General features: G+C 32.1%; 1 protein-coding gene across 1 annotated transcript in view; it reads left to right on the plus strand.

Annotated features, from left to right (window-relative positions):
* Positions 1-21,083, plus strand: part of LOC136404134 (A disintegrin and metallopeptidase domain 3-like) — a 189,509-nt gene that overhangs the window by 137,456 nt on the left and 30,970 nt on the right. The window contains exons 14-20 of the mRNA XM_066383596.1: positions 4,124-4,200; positions 4,666-4,840; positions 11,005-11,070; positions 14,140-14,211; positions 14,793-14,959; positions 16,439-16,520; positions 20,722-20,858. Coding sequence (XP_066239693.1) covers positions 4,124-4,200; positions 4,666-4,840; positions 11,005-11,070; positions 14,140-14,211; positions 14,793-14,959; positions 16,439-16,520; positions 20,722-20,858 — 776 coding nt within the window. The remainder of the gene's footprint in view (positions 1-4,123; positions 4,201-4,665; positions 4,841-11,004; positions 11,071-14,139; positions 14,212-14,792; positions 14,960-16,438; positions 16,521-20,721; positions 20,859-21,083) is intronic.

Below are 21,083 nucleotides of genomic sequence, written 5' to 3' on the forward strand. Positions count from 1 at the left end.
AGTCTTCACTTTGTGGGAGGGGGTACAGAAAAGGACTCTCACAAGGCATCCTGGAAAGAGATTTTGAGGACTTCTCCTAACAACTTCCCATCCTCAGGGCTAAGCAGGCGCCTATTTTTTCCTCCTTTCTCTGTCTGTATTGGTCAAGAGGGAAGATCATCAGATTTATCATCCCAAGCTGCTCCTATGTTCTTTCTCTGGCAACTAGATTGTGCCAGAACCATCAGTGCTTCAGGATTGGTGAAACAGATGCTTATTCTTTGGGTAATTTTGGTGAAGTGGAGGCACTGCATGCATGGATCAACCCTTTAAAACCCCAAGAGGAAGCAGAGAGTTGGGATTTTTTTCATCTGCTTGCTCTGTGCAGAGTGAAGTTGGAGATAAATCAGTGGTGTCTAGTAGCCATCATCTCCATTGTTGCCTGGGTGGCTAGACTTTGCTGAGCTCATCAGAGCTCCAGAACTAGAGTTACAGATACTAGTTCTTTGGGTAGCCCTTCAGAAACAGTAGATCCGGCACTAGACTTGTGAACAAACTGCTTTCCTCCCCTGAGTCAAGCTGTGATCTAGAGGATTTCTTTCTAATCATATGGCAGTGCTTTGGGGCAGAGTCTCTGGTGAAAGCATATCCCTAGTCTCCCTACTGGCTTTGATAAATCTGATTTTGCATCCTTCCAGGGTGTACAGGAAGCTTTCAATTAATTCCTGATTTTCTCATAAAGGGAATTTGTTTGTGAATTGTTGCTAAATTACTGTGTTTGTTGGAGGATCGAAGAGCTGGGGCTTCCCAATCCACCATTGTTTTTGACCCGAATTTTATTTTATTATTTATTGAAATAATTTTTTATAGCTGATTTAAAAATCTTTGTCTTGACAGTTTCAACATGTGGCTCATCTCAATATTGGCATCAATTTGTTATCTTTCATCACTTTTGCTATGATTTTCTTGGTTTTGGTATAGTATGTGATTTTCAGTTGTATGCTTGACATTTAAATCATTTAAATTTGAAAGCGGTCATCCAGTTTAAGTGTAGATTTAGTGTGTTCTGTTGTCTCAGTGACAATTTAGCTATCTTCTAAATTGTCTTTTGATATTATTATTTTGTGTTCTGCTGTAGTTCCTGCTGGATCTTTGCTGTTGCAGCCTATAGTGTTATAAGGTACTTTGCTGGGCCAACTTGTATTGCTAGGTGGGGTTGGGTGATGAAAAATCTATGAGATGGAGAGTTTTTTTCTCTGACTGTTCTTCAGCCTCTGAAGTCAATACACTTTTCATTTTATCTCTGCTAGTGTCTCAGTTAAAAAAAGAATCTAATTGGGTTACTTGTCACTGCTTAGAGTTGGAGATGTTGGGAAATCCCATCTCATGAGGATCATTTTCTCTGACTGGGTGCAAGGTCTGGAACTGAGTCTGTGTAGAGTTCAGGAAACCTCCTTTGGGAAGAGCTTGTAGCTACAACAGCTGCTGGCACCAGTGCAGGTGGAGGTAGCAGCAGCTGTTGCTAGGCAAGGAGCATGGTGTGTTCAGCTGCTGTCAGTGGGAAGGGATAGTGGTTAAGCTTAGTTTTGAGAAAAAGCAAATAGTTACGGATGGAAGTGTATCTCTGGAAGCTTAAGAGGCATTAGCAAATTCACAGGATAGAATGTTATAATACTAAATTTTTAATAGCACATATTAACAAAGGAACAGGATTGATTCTAAAGATCACTAGACTTTTAAGGGAAAAGAAGAGAATAATTTCTAAAAGAATATTGGGGGAGAACCTGGGAAGACTAATGCTATGAAAGTTCATGGAGATGAGAGTTTGAACTAAGGATGATCAATGTGGTAAAATATTAAAGAGAAAAATATCTTAGAAAATGTAGGGTAACAGAAGAAACAAGTGGGGTGATCACAATTAAAGTCAAATTAAATTTTTTAATTAGTTCAAATTAGCCATTATAGACTATACAGTCAAGAAATGCAACTGAAAAAATAAAACTGTCAAAAATTTATTTCTTTACTTATTTATTTGTTTGTTTGTTCACTCATTCATTTATTTTGACTAGTGTTATAAATATTTGTGTACAAATTTTTATTAAAAAAACCTTTCAATTTTTTTCCAGTATATGCTTAGAAATAGATTTGCTGGGTCATATAATAATTCTATTTTACTTTATGAGGAACCTCCAAACTGTTTTTCCAATTGATAGCACCGTTTAACATTTCCAGTAACAATGTTCAAGAGTTCCATTTACTCCACATCTCCCTAACACTTATTATTTTTCATTTTTAATTAGTCATTCTAGTGCATATAAAGTAGTTACTAACTTTGGTTTTTATTTGCATTTCTCTAATGAGTGATGTTGAGCATCTTTTCAAGTGTTTTTTGGACATTTGTGTATGTACTTTAGAAAAATGTCTACTTAAGCCTTTTGGAATTTTTAAGTTGTTATTTTTCTTTTTGATGTTGAATTGGGCACTAGACTTTTATCAGTTGTATGATTATATTTTCTCCTATATGAGTTATCTCTTCTAGATAATGTCCTTTGATGTGTAAGAGTTTTTGTAATTTTAATAAACTCGTTTATTTATTTATTTTTGTTGTTTATGCTTTAGGTATCAGGTCTAAGAAACTATTGCCCATTGCCATATATAACTTTATGAATATTTACCCCTATAATTTTTTGCAAGGGTTTTATAGTTTCACCTCGTATACTTGGATGTTTGATCCTTTTTGGCTTAATTTTTGTATATAGTGTGAAATAATGTTCTAATATTATCTTTTGCATATGGATATTATTTTCCTAGCACAATTTGATGAAGAGATGATTCTTTTCCCATTGGATAATCTTGGAAGTCTTGTAAAAGTCTATTAATTATAGATGGATGAGTTTATTTCTGAGCTCTTAATTCTATTGCATTGGTCTGTATATCTTTCTTATTATAGTACCACATTGTTTTGATTATTGTAGCTTTATAATTAATTTATATTATCAAAAATTCTTAATCGCTTCTAATTTAGTTATATATATTTTTATTACTGAGTTGTAATAGCTTTATTTATATCTTCAATACAAGTTCTTTCTAAAATATATGTACTGTACATAAATACAGAACAGACTGATGATTGCCGAAAGGGAAGGAGGTTAGGGACTGAGTAATAAAAGTAAAAGAATTAAGAAGTAAAAATTGGTAGTTACAAAATAATCACAGGAATGTAGAGTACAGCATAGAAAATATAGTCAATATAATGGTAGTTACTATGTATGGTGCTAGGTGGGTACTAAAAATATCAAGAGAAACACATTGTAAAGTATGACTACTATGATGTACACCTAATATTAGTACAAAATAATATTAATGTGAACTGGAATTGAAAAATAAAACTTATATTAAGAATAAGTAAAAATGTATGTACTGTGAATCATTTCATCTAGACCATGCTTTCCTTTTTATTTCCTCAGTAATGTTTTTTTAAAAATTGATATACCTTATTATTTTTAACAAATTTAGCTTTAAGAAAGATGAAGTAGAAAGTACAGAAAATTCTCCTATACCCTCCCAACCCCTTAGTTACCCTATTACTAACATCTTGTGTTAGTGTAGGATTTGGGTTATAATTTATGAGCCAATATTTATACCTTACCATCAGTTAAATCTTATACCTTACAATAGGATTTATTCTTTTTTCTGTTTCTGTTCTACTTATTTGTTTATTTTGTTTTTTTTTTTTAGATTCAATTGTTGATTATGTTTTATTGCCATTTTATTGCTTACATTTTTAATCTTTTTTTTCTTCTCTTTCTTCTTAAGGAAAACCCTTTAGCATTTCATGTAATATTAGTTAGGTGGTGAAAAACACCCTTAGCTTTTTCTTGGCTAGGAAGATCTTTATCTGTCCTTCAATTCTAAAAGCTTCTGTCAAAATTGCAGAATTTAGAATTATAGCAAGCATTATTAAGAGGGATTCATAAGCAGAAGAAGTTTTAGATGAAGAGATTGTAAATAGATTAAAAATTGGGATATCTGCTGAATAATATTGTTTAGTGGCTAAATCTGCATGTTTCATCGTGTCTAGTAACTTAGAATAAAACTAAAATTTACTTCGTTCCTGAATGTATTTTAATTTACCTCTGTTTAGGAGCATTGCTTTTATCAAGGGTATGCCAAAGAAATTCCAAATTCGGCTGTGACAATTAACACTTGTTCTGGACTCAGGTAATGGCATGTTTCAGGGATGTGTATGATTGATAATACTTTAATTTTTAGAAATCCTTTAATTGTAACCCTTTAATTTTTAGAAATTTAAGAAAATATAGGCTTTGATTGAGTTTCTTTTCATATTCTATCTTTTTCTCATCTTCCTCTTATCATTTTCTATGTTTTCTTGTCTCTTTCTTAGGCTAACAGTCCTAAAATTTATTCAGACAACCCAACAGTATAAGAATATTCACATTTAGTAACCACGCTAGAACCACACTGACTGGTAAATGCCATAATAGACAGAAGGTATAAAATTGGATTGAAAGTAAATTTGAGTAAGATGGGACAATTCTTAGATTATATTAGACCATAAAAATCACTATCAGATTTCTATAAAATGTTCTTAGTGTTGATTTATATTTCTCAGTGAGATATCTATATTAATTTCCATTATGTCTTTCCATCTGCTTAAATATTCAGGGGATTATTACAGTTGGAGAATGTCAGTTATGGTATTGAACCATTGGAATTGGCGGCTACGTATGAACATATGCTTTATCAAATAACAAACAATAAAGATTTTCTCTCCTTACAAGAAAATTATCCTATGACCCAAATGGTAGATCAGTCCTACAGGATTCTTGTGAAATCAGAAGTAAGCTACTATTTTTTTAAATCTTCACTTTGCTACTTTTGATAAACTTATTTACATTGAAATGTGTTACATTTAGGAAACAAATATAAAAATTGATTATATTAAAACTTTCTCTTATAAGCTATTTATTTTAAGTATTATATGAATATATTATATAAATGAAAATATTTATATAAAACTTAGGAAATGTAATAGATATAAACACACATTCTTACATTTTCTTATGCAAGTTATATTTATGAGTATATACACAGTTGCATCGTTACTGAATTTGCATCCTACTAATAGAATGATACCCAAATGTGCTGCTTATTATTTTGTCAGTGTTTTCCTTTCTAATACATATATTTTCATTGTAAAAGTAGTATTATTTTGATAGAAAATTTAAAGTTGAAAAAAATTGAGAGGTTGTTCCAATATTATTGTCTAGAATTGTTCTTCGAATTTTGGAATATGGACTGAGTCTTTTAATATACCTACTTATAACTGTGGATTTAAAAATGCATAGATTGTAATGATATAACCATGCATGTTTCTTTGAAATTTCATTTTTACTATTAAGATAATGCATATATCTACTTAATTAAATTATTTTACATTAATTATTTTTAATTAAATAATATTTTAAACATTGATTAAAATATTAGGTATATTCATAATTACTAAAATTAAGAATGGACCATAATGCCATTGTTTAGAGGTAAATGCTGTTGTGCCATCAACTTCAATTATTATTATTTTTTTTTGTATTTTTCTGAAGCTGGAAATGGGGAGAGACAGTCAGACAGACTCCCGCATGTGCCCGACCGGGATCCACCTGGCACGCCCACCAGGGGGCGACGCTCTGCCCACCGGGGGGCGATGCTCTGCCCCTCCAGGATGTCGCTCTGTTGCGACCAAAGCCACTCTAGCGCCTGGGGCAGAGGCCAGGGAGCCATCCCCAGCGCCCAGGCCATCTTTGCTCCAATGGAGCCTCGCTGCAGGAGGGGAAGAGAGAGACAGAGAGGAAGGAGAGGGGGAGGGGTAGAGAAGCAGATGGGCGCTTCTCCTGTGTGCCCTGGCGGGGAATCGAACCTGGGACTTCTGCACGCCAGGCCGACGCTCTACCACTGAGCCAACCGGCCAGGGCCAACTTCAATTATTTTTATTTAAGTTTTTAGAGAGACAGAGAGACAAGAAGGGAGAGAGAAATGAGAAATATCAGCTTGTAGTTGCATCATTTTAGTTGGTCATTGATTGCTTCTCATACGTACATTGACCCCAGGGGCTCAAGCCAAGCCTGTGACCCCTTTCTCAAGCCAGCAATCTTGGGCTTCAAGCCAGCAACATTTGGGCTCAAGACAGTGACCATGGGGTCATATTATTTATCCTATGCTCAAGCCAGAGACCCCCACACTCAAGCTGGATGAACTTGCACTCAAGTTGGCGACCTTGAGATTTTGAACCTGGGACCTCAGTGTCCACGTTGATGCTCTATCCACTGCAACAGCACTGATCAGGCTGCAATTATTTTAATGTATACTCTATTATACTTATATATATATATATGCATAAACTTAAAATTTATTGTTTTATAGAATTATGTCATATTTTGCATAGCTATAATTTTGCTTCAATCAAGAAATAAACTTCATAAATGTACCAAATTTTTGAACAATCATGCTTTGCTTATAAATACTTGCAATCTAAGGGTAAGTATATTTTCCAAGTTTTTTTACTTAATTTTCTTACCTCCCTCTTTAAGAATATTTATACAATTTTACATTTTACCATTAGTGGTTAAATAAATCCCTGTCCACATGTTCTCATTAAATTGGAAATCATGTTAAAGAGAAGCCAAACAAATAGCAATAAATGAAACTGGAATTTAATTTATGATAATCTCCACTTCACTCTTGCTCTAATTTGATTTTATTTATTTTGGCAAAGATATTGGTTCCAATACAAATTAATACAACTTCCCTTTCAGAAAACCATAAAAATGACAAAACATCATTTATATAGAGACAAAAAATTTATTTTTAAAGCAACTAAGATATGAGCACAACGTTTATGCCATTTCTGGAAGCCACCAACATGTTGTAGTACAACTTTGGACACAATTGAGGACAAAAGTTTTATTACATAGAGTAGATTGAAAACCTTTAAAAGATCCCGTGAACAGTCTTCTGTGGCAGGGGAAAACCTGAGGGGGAACATGCTTTGGGAAAGACAAATAACACTGCACTTGCAGCCGTTTCCCTCCAAAGAATCAGCAATAAGAAAGGCGTTGGAAGAGAGAAAACATACAGTCCTGGCTGCCTCGGTTTAAAATCCAAGTCTGTAGGTCTGTAACCACAGAACTTGGGTGAGTAACAAAACCACCCTGTGTTTAAACTTTATCATCTGTGAAAAGCCAATAATAAAAATTATGCCTAATTCTTACAATTATTTCACAGGACAGATAGATAAGTTTATAAATGGAAATAACATGGGGAGAAATATAAATAATCAATAAATATCGCTCCTACTAATATTAATATTGCTCACCATATTTTCTAATGTAGCGGAGCAAGGTAATTGGAAGTAATTAGAAAAGTTCAGGTATAAAAGCAAGTGCAATAATAAAGTAAAATAGAGACAAAAATTTTAGAAGCTGAAAGAAACCAGGGTTATCCATACAAGAATGGAGATAAGTGGGTGTTAGTTTGTGTTTTTGAATGTTGTTCTTTCACAGAGGAACTCAGTAGCTTTTCATTCTGAAGTTGATAGGCTTAAATACGTGGGTTTAGTTAAGCATTCTTTCACATGTGCTAACGCCTTAACTAGCACAAGCAGAATGAGCATTTTCCATATAACAGATTAAAAAAAAAAAACAGAAAAAAATAATGTAAAAGCTACATTTTAGGCACAGTTTACATTATTAAAAGTGAATGCAAACTTACATAAATAGGGTGAACACCTTCATTATAACTAAACATTTCCCTAATTATAACCAGAATTTTAAAATAGAATAAAAATAAAATAAAATGCAAGTAAGAGTTATCTGTTAAAAAAGTCATATTGGTCACATGCATTTACCCCTACCCTTTCCTAAAAACCCACTAAAGTAAAAAAGCATTTAAAAAAGGAATAAACATATAAACACAAACAGAACAGGAGTAATAACATTGGGAATTGAATAGCAGAGGTGACTAACTGAGTTAAACCCTAATAACCTAAACCCTAAACTGGCAATTGGGATAAGGTATGGGAAACTTGATATACACTGCAGCACAACTCAAACACTTCTGGAATTGCTTGTCCAAATACCTTACCATGTGATTTTAAAGTTGGATCGACTAAGAGAATTGGTTGAAAATAAGAGTATTTTGAAATTCTGATTTCCTTCCCTAATTGTCTCTGTTGTAGACTGATAGATAATTAAAGGCTATTTCTTTTTGGGATCTGTAAAAGGGGAAACCAGGCACTAATGTTCTATCATGTATCACAGTAGATGAGAAATACCATATTGAAACTAGTGCAACTGGTTAACACGGGATATTGGGAATCAGACTTACACATTTTAAGAACTGTAGCAAGGATGCTTTTCCAGGAGAAAATCAGATCAGCGAAAAGAATCAAAGCTGACCACATTGACAACAGTTGTTTTTTTTTTCCAACAAACAACCCAGAAAAATTACCCTCTATGAAGACAATAGCTCCTAAACTGCATATATGGTCACAGATGTTGGAATAAGCTCAGTTACTAATATGAAGGGGCAGCAGACATATGATGAAATAATTTTATATGAAATATAGAGACATAAAAAAGATTAAAATTTTAAGGGTTGAGACACCAAAAAATATAGAAGATGAAGAAAATAAAATGACAATGGCCTTAGAGAAGTAAAGTAAAATATTTCATCTACAAAATAAGGAGAGTGCTATTTTAAAAATAATAATCAACAATGAAAAATCCTTGGAAATTAAAAACATAATAATAATAAAAATGTAAAAACTCAATATAAAGTTTACAAAATAAAATTCCAGAAAGTAAAGTACAAAGACAAATGATGGGGAAATTTGATGGATAAGAACTTATATTAAAATATAAATATGGGTGCTACAATGGGAGTACTAGTCATACCGGAGAACATTCAGTTGAATAAATCAGAAAACAATCCAAGAAAAATTCTCAGAATTACTGGAGTTTCTCAACTGTTATAAAAAAATAGTCTTACATGAAAAAATACCTTACATAAATAAGTTACAGAATGACATGAAATTTCCCAGCAACCATACTGGAAGCTTAACGGCAGCACCCACCCAACTCATTAAAATGAGGCAAAGTAATTTCCAGTCTATGATTCTGTATCCAGCTAGAACTACATAAATGAGATTATTCTGATTGAAACCGTTCTTTCCTCCTTGTGAAATGTTTTTCCTGATGTATGAAACAAAGAAAACCAGAGTTAAATAGAAAAATAGAGACTCTAATCTCATCATGAAGGAGAAGGGTAGCCAGCCAAAATCACAGATTCACAAAATATAGTTATGAAATACAGTGAACTTTCAACCAGATGAGAAGATAGAGGAACTGTGTAAGCATCTGTCCTCAAACTATTGTTCATGAAAATCACTATTAGGTCAAATACCATTAAATTGTGAAGCAATGCGCAGCTCTCAATAGTGTAACATAAAGCCTATGTCTTGCTCATCTAGATACCAAGGAGGATGAAATTTGGGTTGAGTCCTTTCCTGACTTTCACTCAAGTTCTCTAAGAATCGCCCTTTAGACTGCATGAATCTGGTTAGGAGTAAAGGGAAAAGAGTATGTCTCCCCATTTATACAGATGAGTTTGGCCACCTGCCTCTCATTGATATCTCTGCTGTTGGAGAGGGAGAATTTATCATTCTCTGATAATTGGCCATTTCTTTTACTGTAACTCAAAGTGTAATGTAAATCACTAATCTTTCTTTTTGCTCCAGAAAGGTTTGACTTGAAAGAACTGCATGTACTCTAAAATAAAACAATAATTGAAAGAAATAATAAAAAATGAATGAATATAATTACAAACAATAGAGGAAAATACAGAATCCTAAGTGAATGAAAAACAATGTTGATATTATTTTATATTTACATACTGTCTTGTGGGTGCCACATATTATTTTAAGAGCTTTACATATAATCTGTCTTTCCAATTCTTTCAATAATTCTCGAGTTAGAACCACTATCGAATTTGGGTAAGAATGTGGAACAATTGGCACTTATTCTTGGTAAAAAAACAGAATCATTAAATGACTTAGAAAGCAATCTATGCTATTGTACCACTTCACACACACAATTACTATAGACTCAGGTATTTAATTTCTAAGTATGAAGAAAAATGAAAGGAAAAATTACACAAAGACCTGTACATTATATTGATAACATCTTTATCTGTAATAGCTAAAATGTCTAAATAAACCAAATTATCAACAAGTAAATGTACAAACAAGATGCAATGTATATCTTTAATGGCCCAGTACTTAAAAAAAAGACTAATGAATTACTAAAAATCACAACATGGATGAATGATGAATGATAGAAATTAGTGCATGCCATATGATTCCAGTTATAAAAAATTCTATAATAGATCATTGTAACGTAAGTTAAAACAAAGCAGATCATTGGTTGCCTTGAGCCATGTGGGCTATTGACTTGGAAGAAGGTGATGGGAATATTCTTAGTCTTACTTATGAGAATGGTTAAATGGCTATATTCATTAATACCAGTGCATACAACTGTATACTTAAAATGGATACATTGTATTGAGTGTAAGCCACAAAAAGTTAATATAAATTAAAGTATAAAAATAATGAAAGAATAGAGGTAGTTTGTTAGAAGGTTGGAGGAGGATCATAGAGGAAGGTTGTGAGAGGAAGGAAATGTGGGTTCTCCCTCATTGCAGTAACTTTTTATTTCGATGATTCTAATTATTAAGAATAAAAAGTAAAAGTTTCTGATATGCTTCTAAAATATTTGGAATCTTACCTGCTTATTTACTCAGTCATAATTCATCCTTTTTTTCTGTTATCTGTATATCTTTATATTTCTATATTAATTTATATCTCAATATATGCCTTTCTGTATATATATCTATAATAATTACAAACAATATAAGAATTAAAAAATGTCTTAATTCAAGTTCTCTGTTTCACAGAAAAAAACAGATGTTGAACTATTGAAAAGAACTCTGAAAATACAGATTATTATGGATAAAGCCTTGGTATGCATTATTGATACATTTCATCATATCTTTGTTTTATGATTAAATACAAATAAGAAAAAGAATATTCTTTCTTTGCAATGCTGATATATTTGACTGTGTTCAAAATATGTATCTTTGTACAGCAGGATATAAAGAAATGTCAATTGCCTCTACATTGAAATAGGGGGACCAGTATTTATGATATTGATATGTAAATCAGTGTAAATTCTAGTAACAATGTATAACTTTATATATATGGAAGGCTTCAGTACACTATAACTTATTGGAGTATAGCTAGCTAAAGATATTTCTGAATCCAACCCAAATTGTGGTGAAATTTACATTTTAAAACAAGTTATTTCATTATTACTCAATTGGTGGTCTTTGTTATTGAGTATTTTCTTTTGTAAGATTATTTTGTGCGTGTAAACACTTCAGTTCCCTGGTAGAAGTTCCTTATTTTAATAATGAGAAGAATGATTCATTTAATTATGGAAATTTTTAACAAAACCATATGGACAAGAAGTTTAAAAAATTTGATTTTTCCATTACTTCTGATATTTTTCCATGAGGTCTCTCAATAAATTGCTATAATGTTTTAGATTTTGTTCATAAAAGGAAATATTTGGATTTTAAATAATTTTTAATTAAAACAATAATGAAAAGAATGGATGGAAAAAAAAAGAAAAATACACATAATTTTATTTTTCAGGAGATAAATATGTGTATGCACATATTTATATATGTATATAATGTATATGCACACATTTTCTGTATTTAATAAATTTTCACACATATGTGTATATTTATGTATCTTTGTATATCTGCTATTTTATAAACTGTTTTTTGCTGTCTCACATAATGTTATTTCAAGTTTATTCTTATGTTTACATATTGTCCAATTAATATATTTAATGTAATCTATTTTATTAACTAATGCCCTTTGGGGACATTTAGATTTTTATTGTTGTTGTGTCTCATGGGAATAATGCTATTTGGCCCCAAACCAAGATTACAAACATTGGAGTTATGCTATGCCGCATCCACCCCTGTGAGGTTGCTACAATTAAGTCTAGATAACTTTTTCTCTCTAGTTAGCTGTATACCTTCTTACTATTCTAATAACAGAAGGCATTTTCAATGTAAATGTCATTATGCAAAAAAAAACTAAAAAGTTTTTAATAATATCCTATGATTATTATTTTCATTCCTTTTGTGTTCAATTGACCTATCTTAAAATTATGACTCTGTAAACAGTATATCGATAAGTAGTTTTTCCTCTACCCCGTCAGATAATTCCTGCCTTTTCTTTAGAAGATTTACTTGATTTATGTTTATCAAAAGTGCTGATTCCTGTGGCTCTGGTTGAAGTATACTCTGCTATTAGTGTTCTATTTTTTTCTGTCAATTATTTGCTACTTTGTTCCTCCTTTGCTACACTTGGATGAGTGGGTTATTTTAGCATTTATTTTTATCTTGTCTTTTTTTTCTGCTATACTTTTTTATTCCCCTTCCTTATTCCAGTGGTTTCACTAGAGGTTCCAATGAACATTCCTTACCTATCATGATCTACAATTAATGTTAGTATTCCTTCATATATAATGTAAGAGCCTTACAACAATACAATTCCATTTAACACCTTTGTGATGTTATTATATTTTACTCCTCCATGTGTTATATACCACAAAATAAATTGTTTTGAATTAAATTTTCAATTGTTGTATAAAGAATCTAAGGAAAGGTATTTCATTTTTTTCCACATACCATTTCCAAAGCTCTATTTTTTTTATTAGGTCTCTGTTTCTGATATTTCTGTTTAGTCTATTGAATTTTCTTCAGGTTTTGTTCATCTAAGTTACCTTTATTTCAACTTTAGTTTTAAATATTTTATTCAAATATAGTTTCAAATTTCCAAAAATATTGCAAGAATAAGAATAATACAAAGTACACCTATATTTTCTTTACTCGGATTTATAAATATCATATCCCATTATCACTTGTGCTCTATGCACTTGAAAGTAAGTTGTTAATTGCATAATGGAGTTTTTTTAACCCAGTATAAATTTATATATTATAGGATCATTATCTTTTATAACCACAATAGAGTGAGCCATCTAAGTAAAAATAACATTGTCGAAATAATTTTTATTAAGTCTAATGTAACTTAACTACATTGCAGTGGACAATGCAATATTAAGTCAGTGGTTTTCAACCTCCAGTCTGCTGTTAACCTTGGTTAACTCCTTTGCAGACAAGCATAAAATTTCTGGTGGACTGGCACCATTCCGCAGACCAACAGTTGAAAAACACTTATCTAAGTGATACTATGTGTGGTTTTTTTTCCTTTTCATTGGGGTGACACTGCTGCTGCTTATTTGGAATTTCTGAACCTTTGAAAGATTTTAAGAAAGTGTTCAGAAGGCCACTTGTGTGAAAAAGCCACGGTGGGAGGTTCAGGCAGGGTGTGTGAGTCTGATGTAGGGTCTCAGGGAATTACCAGAATGGGGCAAAGGGTGGTAGCCAATTTAATGGAGAAGTCAGATTTGGCACCTGGGCATGCCTGTGGGCTTGATGGAGAAAGAGCTCAACAAAGGAACGATGGTGTCTGCCCTCACTTCCTCCTTAGAGAGAGTACTCCTGACCCTTGCCCACCAAGCCTCACCCTGAAGCTAGTTGATTTAGCTCCTCCCTGTATGTCCTTGGCTTTTTTTCAAGTTGCTGCCTCCTGCTGGAGTTCAGAGAGAATGAATTTAGGAGTGAGTGAGTCTGTGCCTAGTCACTTTAAAATCTACTACCTCAAGATCTCCAGCTACCATCCATCTCACTCAGCGGCAGTCCCTACTGGGGATTTGACCTTTAATTTCTATATATGTAAACAGGATGATAATCAAAACCCTATCATTTTAAAATTATCGATTAATATGTAAAGATTCAAGATTTATGCCCCCAAATTATAAAGCAGTTAACAAGTCTTAATTTTGCTTTTGTCCTTTCACTTAGGCACTTATTGTAACATTTTATATCTATAAAAAATGTGGTAATTTAGTAATATTCACTGGTACCTAAGAAACAGAATTTGTCTTTCAGTATGATTATATGGGCTCTGATGTGTCAGCTGCAGCTGAGAAAGTTATCCATATCTTTGGTCTTATCAACATTGTAAGTATTTGTATTTCATATTTTAAATGAGAAACATATCTATTAATGCAATAATATTATTTGTATAAATAGCATTTTCAGCCTGACCAGGTGGTGGCGCAGTGGATAGAGTGTCGTCGGACTGGGATGCAGAAGGACCCAGGTTCGAGACCCCGGGGTTGCCAGCTTGAGCACGGGCTCATCTGGCTTGAGCAAAAAAGCTCACTAGCATGGACCCAAGGTCACTGGCTCGAGCGGGGGGTTACTCAGTCTGCTGAAGGCCCACAGTCATGGCACATATGAGAAAGCAATCAATGAACAACTACGGTGTCGCAACGAAAAACTGATGATTAATGCTTCTCATCTCTCTCCATTCCTGTCTGTCTGTCCCTATCTATCCCTCTATCTGACTCTCTCTCTGTCCCTGTAAAAAAAAATAGCATTTACATTTTTATAAAAAGTATAATCTTACCAACCAGTATCATCTACCAATAGAATTCATCTCTAAATATAGTAAATTGAATGTATTAACATTATGTATAGTGATGTAATGTTATAGATGTGATTACCTAAACTGTATATCATGTGTCTTCTGTCTTCAGATGTTTTCCCAGCTTAAAGTGACTGTCATGTTAACATATTTGGAGCTCTGGTCAGATCAAAATAAGATTTTATCTGATGGGCATGCTGATGAAGTACTGGAAAGATTTGTGTCATGGAAAGATAAATTTTTGTTTCAAAGACCCCATGATATGGCATTCTTATTAATGTAAGTTCCTTATTTGTACTGATGTAGGGATTATTATATAAAAAATCTATTATGAAAATTATATACAAAATCTATTATGTATAATGACAAAAAGTGTATGAATACAGTTGCAAAATTTAAAAAATCGGATAACAAGGTAACATGATAAATCACAGAAAGCCATTATTCTCAGAGTGGACTATTTACTTATGGAAATGTAATGAACTAGAAAATATAGACAATCTTGGGATAAACATGGACCTATGTGGGTTTAAAGATTTTCTTAGATGCAAATAATTGAAACTATTATTTTAACATTAAATAAAATATAAATAAATAGACAGACTGCAGTAATTGTGTATAGAGTTGTTACAATACAAAATGTTAAAATGGAAATGTGGTTACTTTCTGGTATTTCTATATTGACTTAAGTGTTAGCTATTTAATTACTTGCACTGAATCTTTCAAAAGACTTTATATAGAGTTTTGTTTTAAAAATTTGATTATTTTAGATGGAATAAAACAAAAACACAATTCTGAAGTCTTAAGCAAGTCTATTGAATACATTCAGAAATCTATTGGTGTCTCCTATGGGTTCTAAGGTTAGGTTTGGGAATTCAAGAGCAACATTAACTGAGAACTAAAATGAGTGAGGAGGGTCTGTATATCATATCTCACTTTTTCTTAGTGAGTTTCCTGTATATTCTGTCTCTTTCTCTATTTGTCCTCCAATCCAACATTTTTATATACTTTAAGGTTTTGCTGTGTGCAAATCATGGCAACGAGCTATTCTGACTTTTACAGTTTAGAATGATATCTATCCAGGAGTGACAACAGCGTTGATTAATTTTTTGAAAGTATTGTGCATTGCTGGATTCTGGGATGTGTATCAAATAATATTAAAGTATGTTTTAGAAGCTAACTTTGGAAGAACTATGGGAGATTCCTCATACACAAAATGATTAAACACATTAGACATGAGATATAATATTTATGTTTTTGTTTGTTTGTTTGTTTGTTTTTCTGAAGTGAGAAGCAGGGAGGCCAAAAGACAGACTCCAGCATGTGCCCGACCAGGATCCACCTGGCATGCACACCAGAGGGGAATGCTCTGCCCATCTGGGGCATTGCTCTGTTACAATTGGAGCCATTCTAATGCTTGAGGCAGAGACCATGGAGCCATCCTCAGTGCTCCGGCAAACGGCAAACTTTGCTTTAATGGAGCCTTGGCTGCAGGAGGGAAAGAAAGAGACAGAGAGGAAGGAGAGGGGGAGGGGTGGAGAAGCAGATGGGCGCTTCTCCTGTATGCCCTGGCCGGGAATCAAATCTGGGACTTCCACACGCCAGGCCGATGCTCTACCACTGAGCCAACTGTCCAGGGCCTATAATATTTATGTTTTAAAGAAAACATAACTCTATTAAAGAATCCAATTCTTAAAGAGATCATTAAGTTATTAATAATTTAAAATACATTTATCTACAAAAAATTGTGTTATTCAGTTACAGGAATTATACCAATTATGTGGGAGCAACGTATCATGGAATGGCATGCAATCCAAAACTTGCTGCAGGAATTGCGCTGGTATGCATTTTATTCCCATCTCTTTGGTAGATAATATGCTATTTTGAAAGTTAATATACACTCCAAGAAAAGAAAGTACATATAGTATACCTACCATACTATATTGACAGATTTTTAGAAAATGCTTTTTTATAGATTTTTAAACTGAAGTGGTATGATTTTAAAGGATTTTTATTATGATAAAATACATTTAACATAAAATATAATATCTTAACTATTTTTAAGTATACAGTTCAGTAGTGTTGTTTATTTACATTTGGTGAAACAGATCTGCAGTGCTTTTTCATCTTGCATAACTGAAACTTTGTATCCTTTGAACAACATGTCCCTATTTTCCAAACTCTCTAGCCTTTGACAACAACCATTCTACTCTGTGCTTCTGTGAATATGACATTTTTAGATTCCACATACAAGAGAGATAATGCAGTATTTGTCTTTATCTGGCTTATTTCACTTAGCATTTTACCAGCCAGCTACATCTATGTTGTTGCAAAAGGCAAGATTTCATTATTTTTGTGACTGAATACATTCCTTGTATGTATATATGTATGCATGCATGCATGTATATACAACATTTTCTTTATCCATTCATCTGTCAATGAACACTTTATGTTGTTTCCATATCTTGGCTATTGTGAATAATGTTGCAATGAAATAGGAGTCCAGATATCTCTTTGATTTCAATTATTTTGTTTATCTTCACAGAAGTGGGTTTGATATATCATATGGTAATTTTATTTTTAATGTTTTGAGGAACCATTACACTTCTTACATCATTTTCTAATTCCAATATTTCATATTGTATGAAAACATCACCAACACTTATTCTCTGTGTTTTTTAATAGCACTCATCCTAATTGGTATGAGGTACTCTTTGTGGTTTTGATTTGCATTCTTATGATTATTAGTGATATCGAACATCTTTTCATATGCAATTTGGCTTTTTAATATAATCTCTGGAGAGTTGTCTGTTTAAATACTTAGTCCATATTTTCATTGAGCTATTTGATTTTTTTGTTATTAAGTAGTAGGCATTCTTTCTATTATGGATGTTAAACCCTTATCAGGTATATTACTTGCAAATATTTTCTTTCATTCTATAAGTTGCCTTCACACTCTGTTTTTGTGTACTTTGAAACACAAAAAGTTTAAGTTTGATATGGTACCATTTGTCTATTTTTGCTTTTGTTGCCTGCACTTACAGCATTATATCCAAGAAATTATTGTTAAAATTAATGTCATGAAACTTTCCCTCTATGTTTTCTTATAGGTGTTTTATAGTTATGGGTCTTACTTTTATATACTTAATCTATTTTTACTTACTTTTTGCATAGGGTGTAATATAAGGGCCTAACTTTATTCTTTTCCATGTGGGTTTCTGGTTTTCCAGAAACTGGTTTTCCCATCACCATTTATTCAAAAGACTTATCTTTTCTCTATTCAGTATTCTTATTGAACAGATTATCTCTTCATCATTTTGTAGTCCCTTTTCATAAATAATTTGTATATGTGTATATATGAGGATTAATTCTTAGGCTCTCTGTTTTATTTCAATGATTTATAGGTTTTTCTTTAAGGCAGTTCCACACTGTTTTAGTTTGTACTCTGTCTTAAAATTAGTAAATGTGGGTCCTACTTTATTCTTTTTAATAATTGGTATGGTTATTCAAGGTCCCTTGAGATTACATAAGAATTTTGAGATTAGGTTTGTTTTTTTTATATATCTATTTCTGCCAACAAATGCTGTTGGGATTGTGTAGAGATTGCATTGAATATTAAGATTGTTTTGGCTATTAATGACATCTTAAAACTATTATGTCTTCTAATTCATGGACATTGACATTCCATTTATTTATGTCTTCTGTAATCTCTTTCAGCACTATTTTTTAGCTTTCAATGCACAAGTCTTTCACCTCTGTGTTTGGTCCTAAGTTTTTCACTCTTTTTGATACTATTGTAACTTGAAATATTTTACTGTGTTTATAGAGTGTATAGTAATGTTTTAGTCCTTTACATTCAGTCACTACTAACATTCAGTCACTACTAACTCACTGACTTACTCAGAGCAACTTCAATCCTGCAAGCTATATTAATGGTAAGTGCTCTAGCTTTTACCTTTTATACTGTATTTTTACTGTGCCTTTTTATTTTTAGATATGGCATTTGTATATCTAAACATTGCCTATATTATTCAGTACCGTAACATGCTGTACAGGTTTGTAGCCTATGAGCAATAGGCTATACCATCAAGCCTAGGTGTGTAGTAAGCCATAGCATCTAAGTTTCTGTAAGTGGACTCTATGATGTTTACACTACAATGAAATTGGCTAATGATACATTTCTCAGAATGTATCCCAGTCATTAAGTGATGCATGACCCTCTGTGACAAGTTACTTTTCTCCAGCTGCTTTTAAGATTCTCTCTCTGTCTTTGCCTTTACTAGTTTGATGTGTTATGTTAATAGTTAGAATGCATGTTTGAGTGATTCCTTTTGGATTTATCCTACTTGGAGTTATTGAACTTTTTGAATCTGTACATTTATTTTCTGCCTCAGGTTTCTGGTTTTTTTTTGGCCATTATTTATTCACTTAAGTTCTCTGCCCCTTTCTAACACTTTTCTTTATAAGACTCTCATAATCCATATATATAGTAGTCTTATTATCAGTGTCCACAGGCTCTTTTTATTTTCTTCATTATCTTATTTCTTTGTCCTCTGACTCAGTGATTCTAAATGACCTATCTTTAAGACTCATTCTTTTGTTGCCTGATCAAGTCTGCTTTTGAATCCTACAGGGAATTTATAAGTACATTTATTGTATTTTTCAGTGACAGAACTTAAAAAAGTAGTTTACATCTTTACTTGGAATTTATTTCTGATCTGTAAGGTTGGTTCATAATTTGAAAATCATTTCATGTATCTATCCCATCAATAGACTAAAGAAGAAAAATCATATGATCAAATCAATGGATTTAGAAAAAGCATTTGACAAAGTCTGTCACCAATTATGATTAAAAAACATGGCAAACTCAGATGGAAACCTCCTCAACTTGAGAAAGAACATTTGCATAAAACCTTTAACTAATTTCACTACTTTGTGGTGAAAAACTAAATGCTTTGCCACTAAGATCTGAAACAAGGCAAGAATGTAGTCCACCACTCCTACTCAGCATTGTACTGGAAGTGTAAAACACAACACCAAGTGCTATAAGATGCAAAATAGCACAGTTGCTATGAAAAACAGCTTGGCAATTTCTCAAAAAATTTGACATACTCTTACCATATGGTATTTACCCAAATGACTTGAAAAATTAAATCTACATAATGACCTGCACTTGAATGTTTAGAGTAGCTTTATTTATAATTGTCCTTTAGCAGGTGAATAGAAAAACAAACAAGGGTATATTTATATTAAGGAATATTAGTGATTAAAAATGATCCATTGAATCACTAAAAGATATGGAAGAAACTTAAGTCATTAGCAAAAGAAGCCAATCTGAAATGACTAAATACCATATGATTTCAATTCTCTGACATTATGGAAAAAGAAAAACTATGCAGATAGTTAAAAGATCATTGGTTGTCAGGGTTTTATGACTTTCTGACATTACTACTTCTCAAGTTTTTTTTAAACAAAATAAATGTCACTTTCAAGGTGTTATAATATTCTGCCTTCAAAAAATATTAATTTGACTTTCTCTCCTAAACTATTTCTGAAATAAAAAACAATTGCTAATTCAACCCTAAGGAATTTGTTTAATTTTTTCAAGTGTTTACTGAAAAAATCATAGTTACTGAAACAATGCTTATTCTCCTCAAAAAAAATTGGAGTTATTTTAATATAATCAGTAATGTATAATAAAAAATAAAATATATTGATCACAAAAATTAGTGAATATTTTATTATTTCATGTTCTTTTTGAAATATCCCCTAATTTTTGTGAGCAGTATAGCATTAATTTTATTTGTTACATGACACTGCCATTTGGATTAAAAATATATTTTCAAAATAAACTCCATCAAAATTTACCATTTTTCTGTTTTCCATATTTCTAAACAATATTGAGCTTTGGAATACTATTTTTTTAAATTTGTATTTGCATTTAGGTAGTATGCCACATATTATTTATTGAAATGATAAAAGGGGTAAAGAAATAACATAGGCAGCATTTTCTGTTTTTTCTTTCTTTTTTCTGTATTTAGTATCCAAAGAAGATAACTTTAGAGGCATTTTCAGTTCTTATGGCACAGTTGCTTGGAATTAATCTGGGATTAACATATGATGACATCTCTAACTGTCAGTGTCTAGACACTAAATGCATTATGAATCCTCAAACAATGTAAGATATTATTATTTATCAAATTTATATCTTTTCTTAGGAATTGTTTGTAGCAGTCCTTGATGTATAATCACTTGCAATATAACTTGAGTAAGGAGATTTTTATTAAATATATATGTGTTTATTTAAAGGTTATTAAGTAACTATTTAATATTGTAGAAAATGTGCTTAATATATCTATATTCAGTGTTATAGTCTAGAGAGAAATTGTTGATAATGACTTCC

Source organism: Saccopteryx leptura, chromosome 4 (genome assembly GCF_036850995.1).
Source record: "Saccopteryx leptura isolate mSacLep1 chromosome 4, mSacLep1_pri_phased_curated, whole genome shotgun sequence".
NCBI lineage: Eukaryota > Metazoa > Chordata > Mammalia > Chiroptera > Emballonuridae > Saccopteryx > Saccopteryx leptura.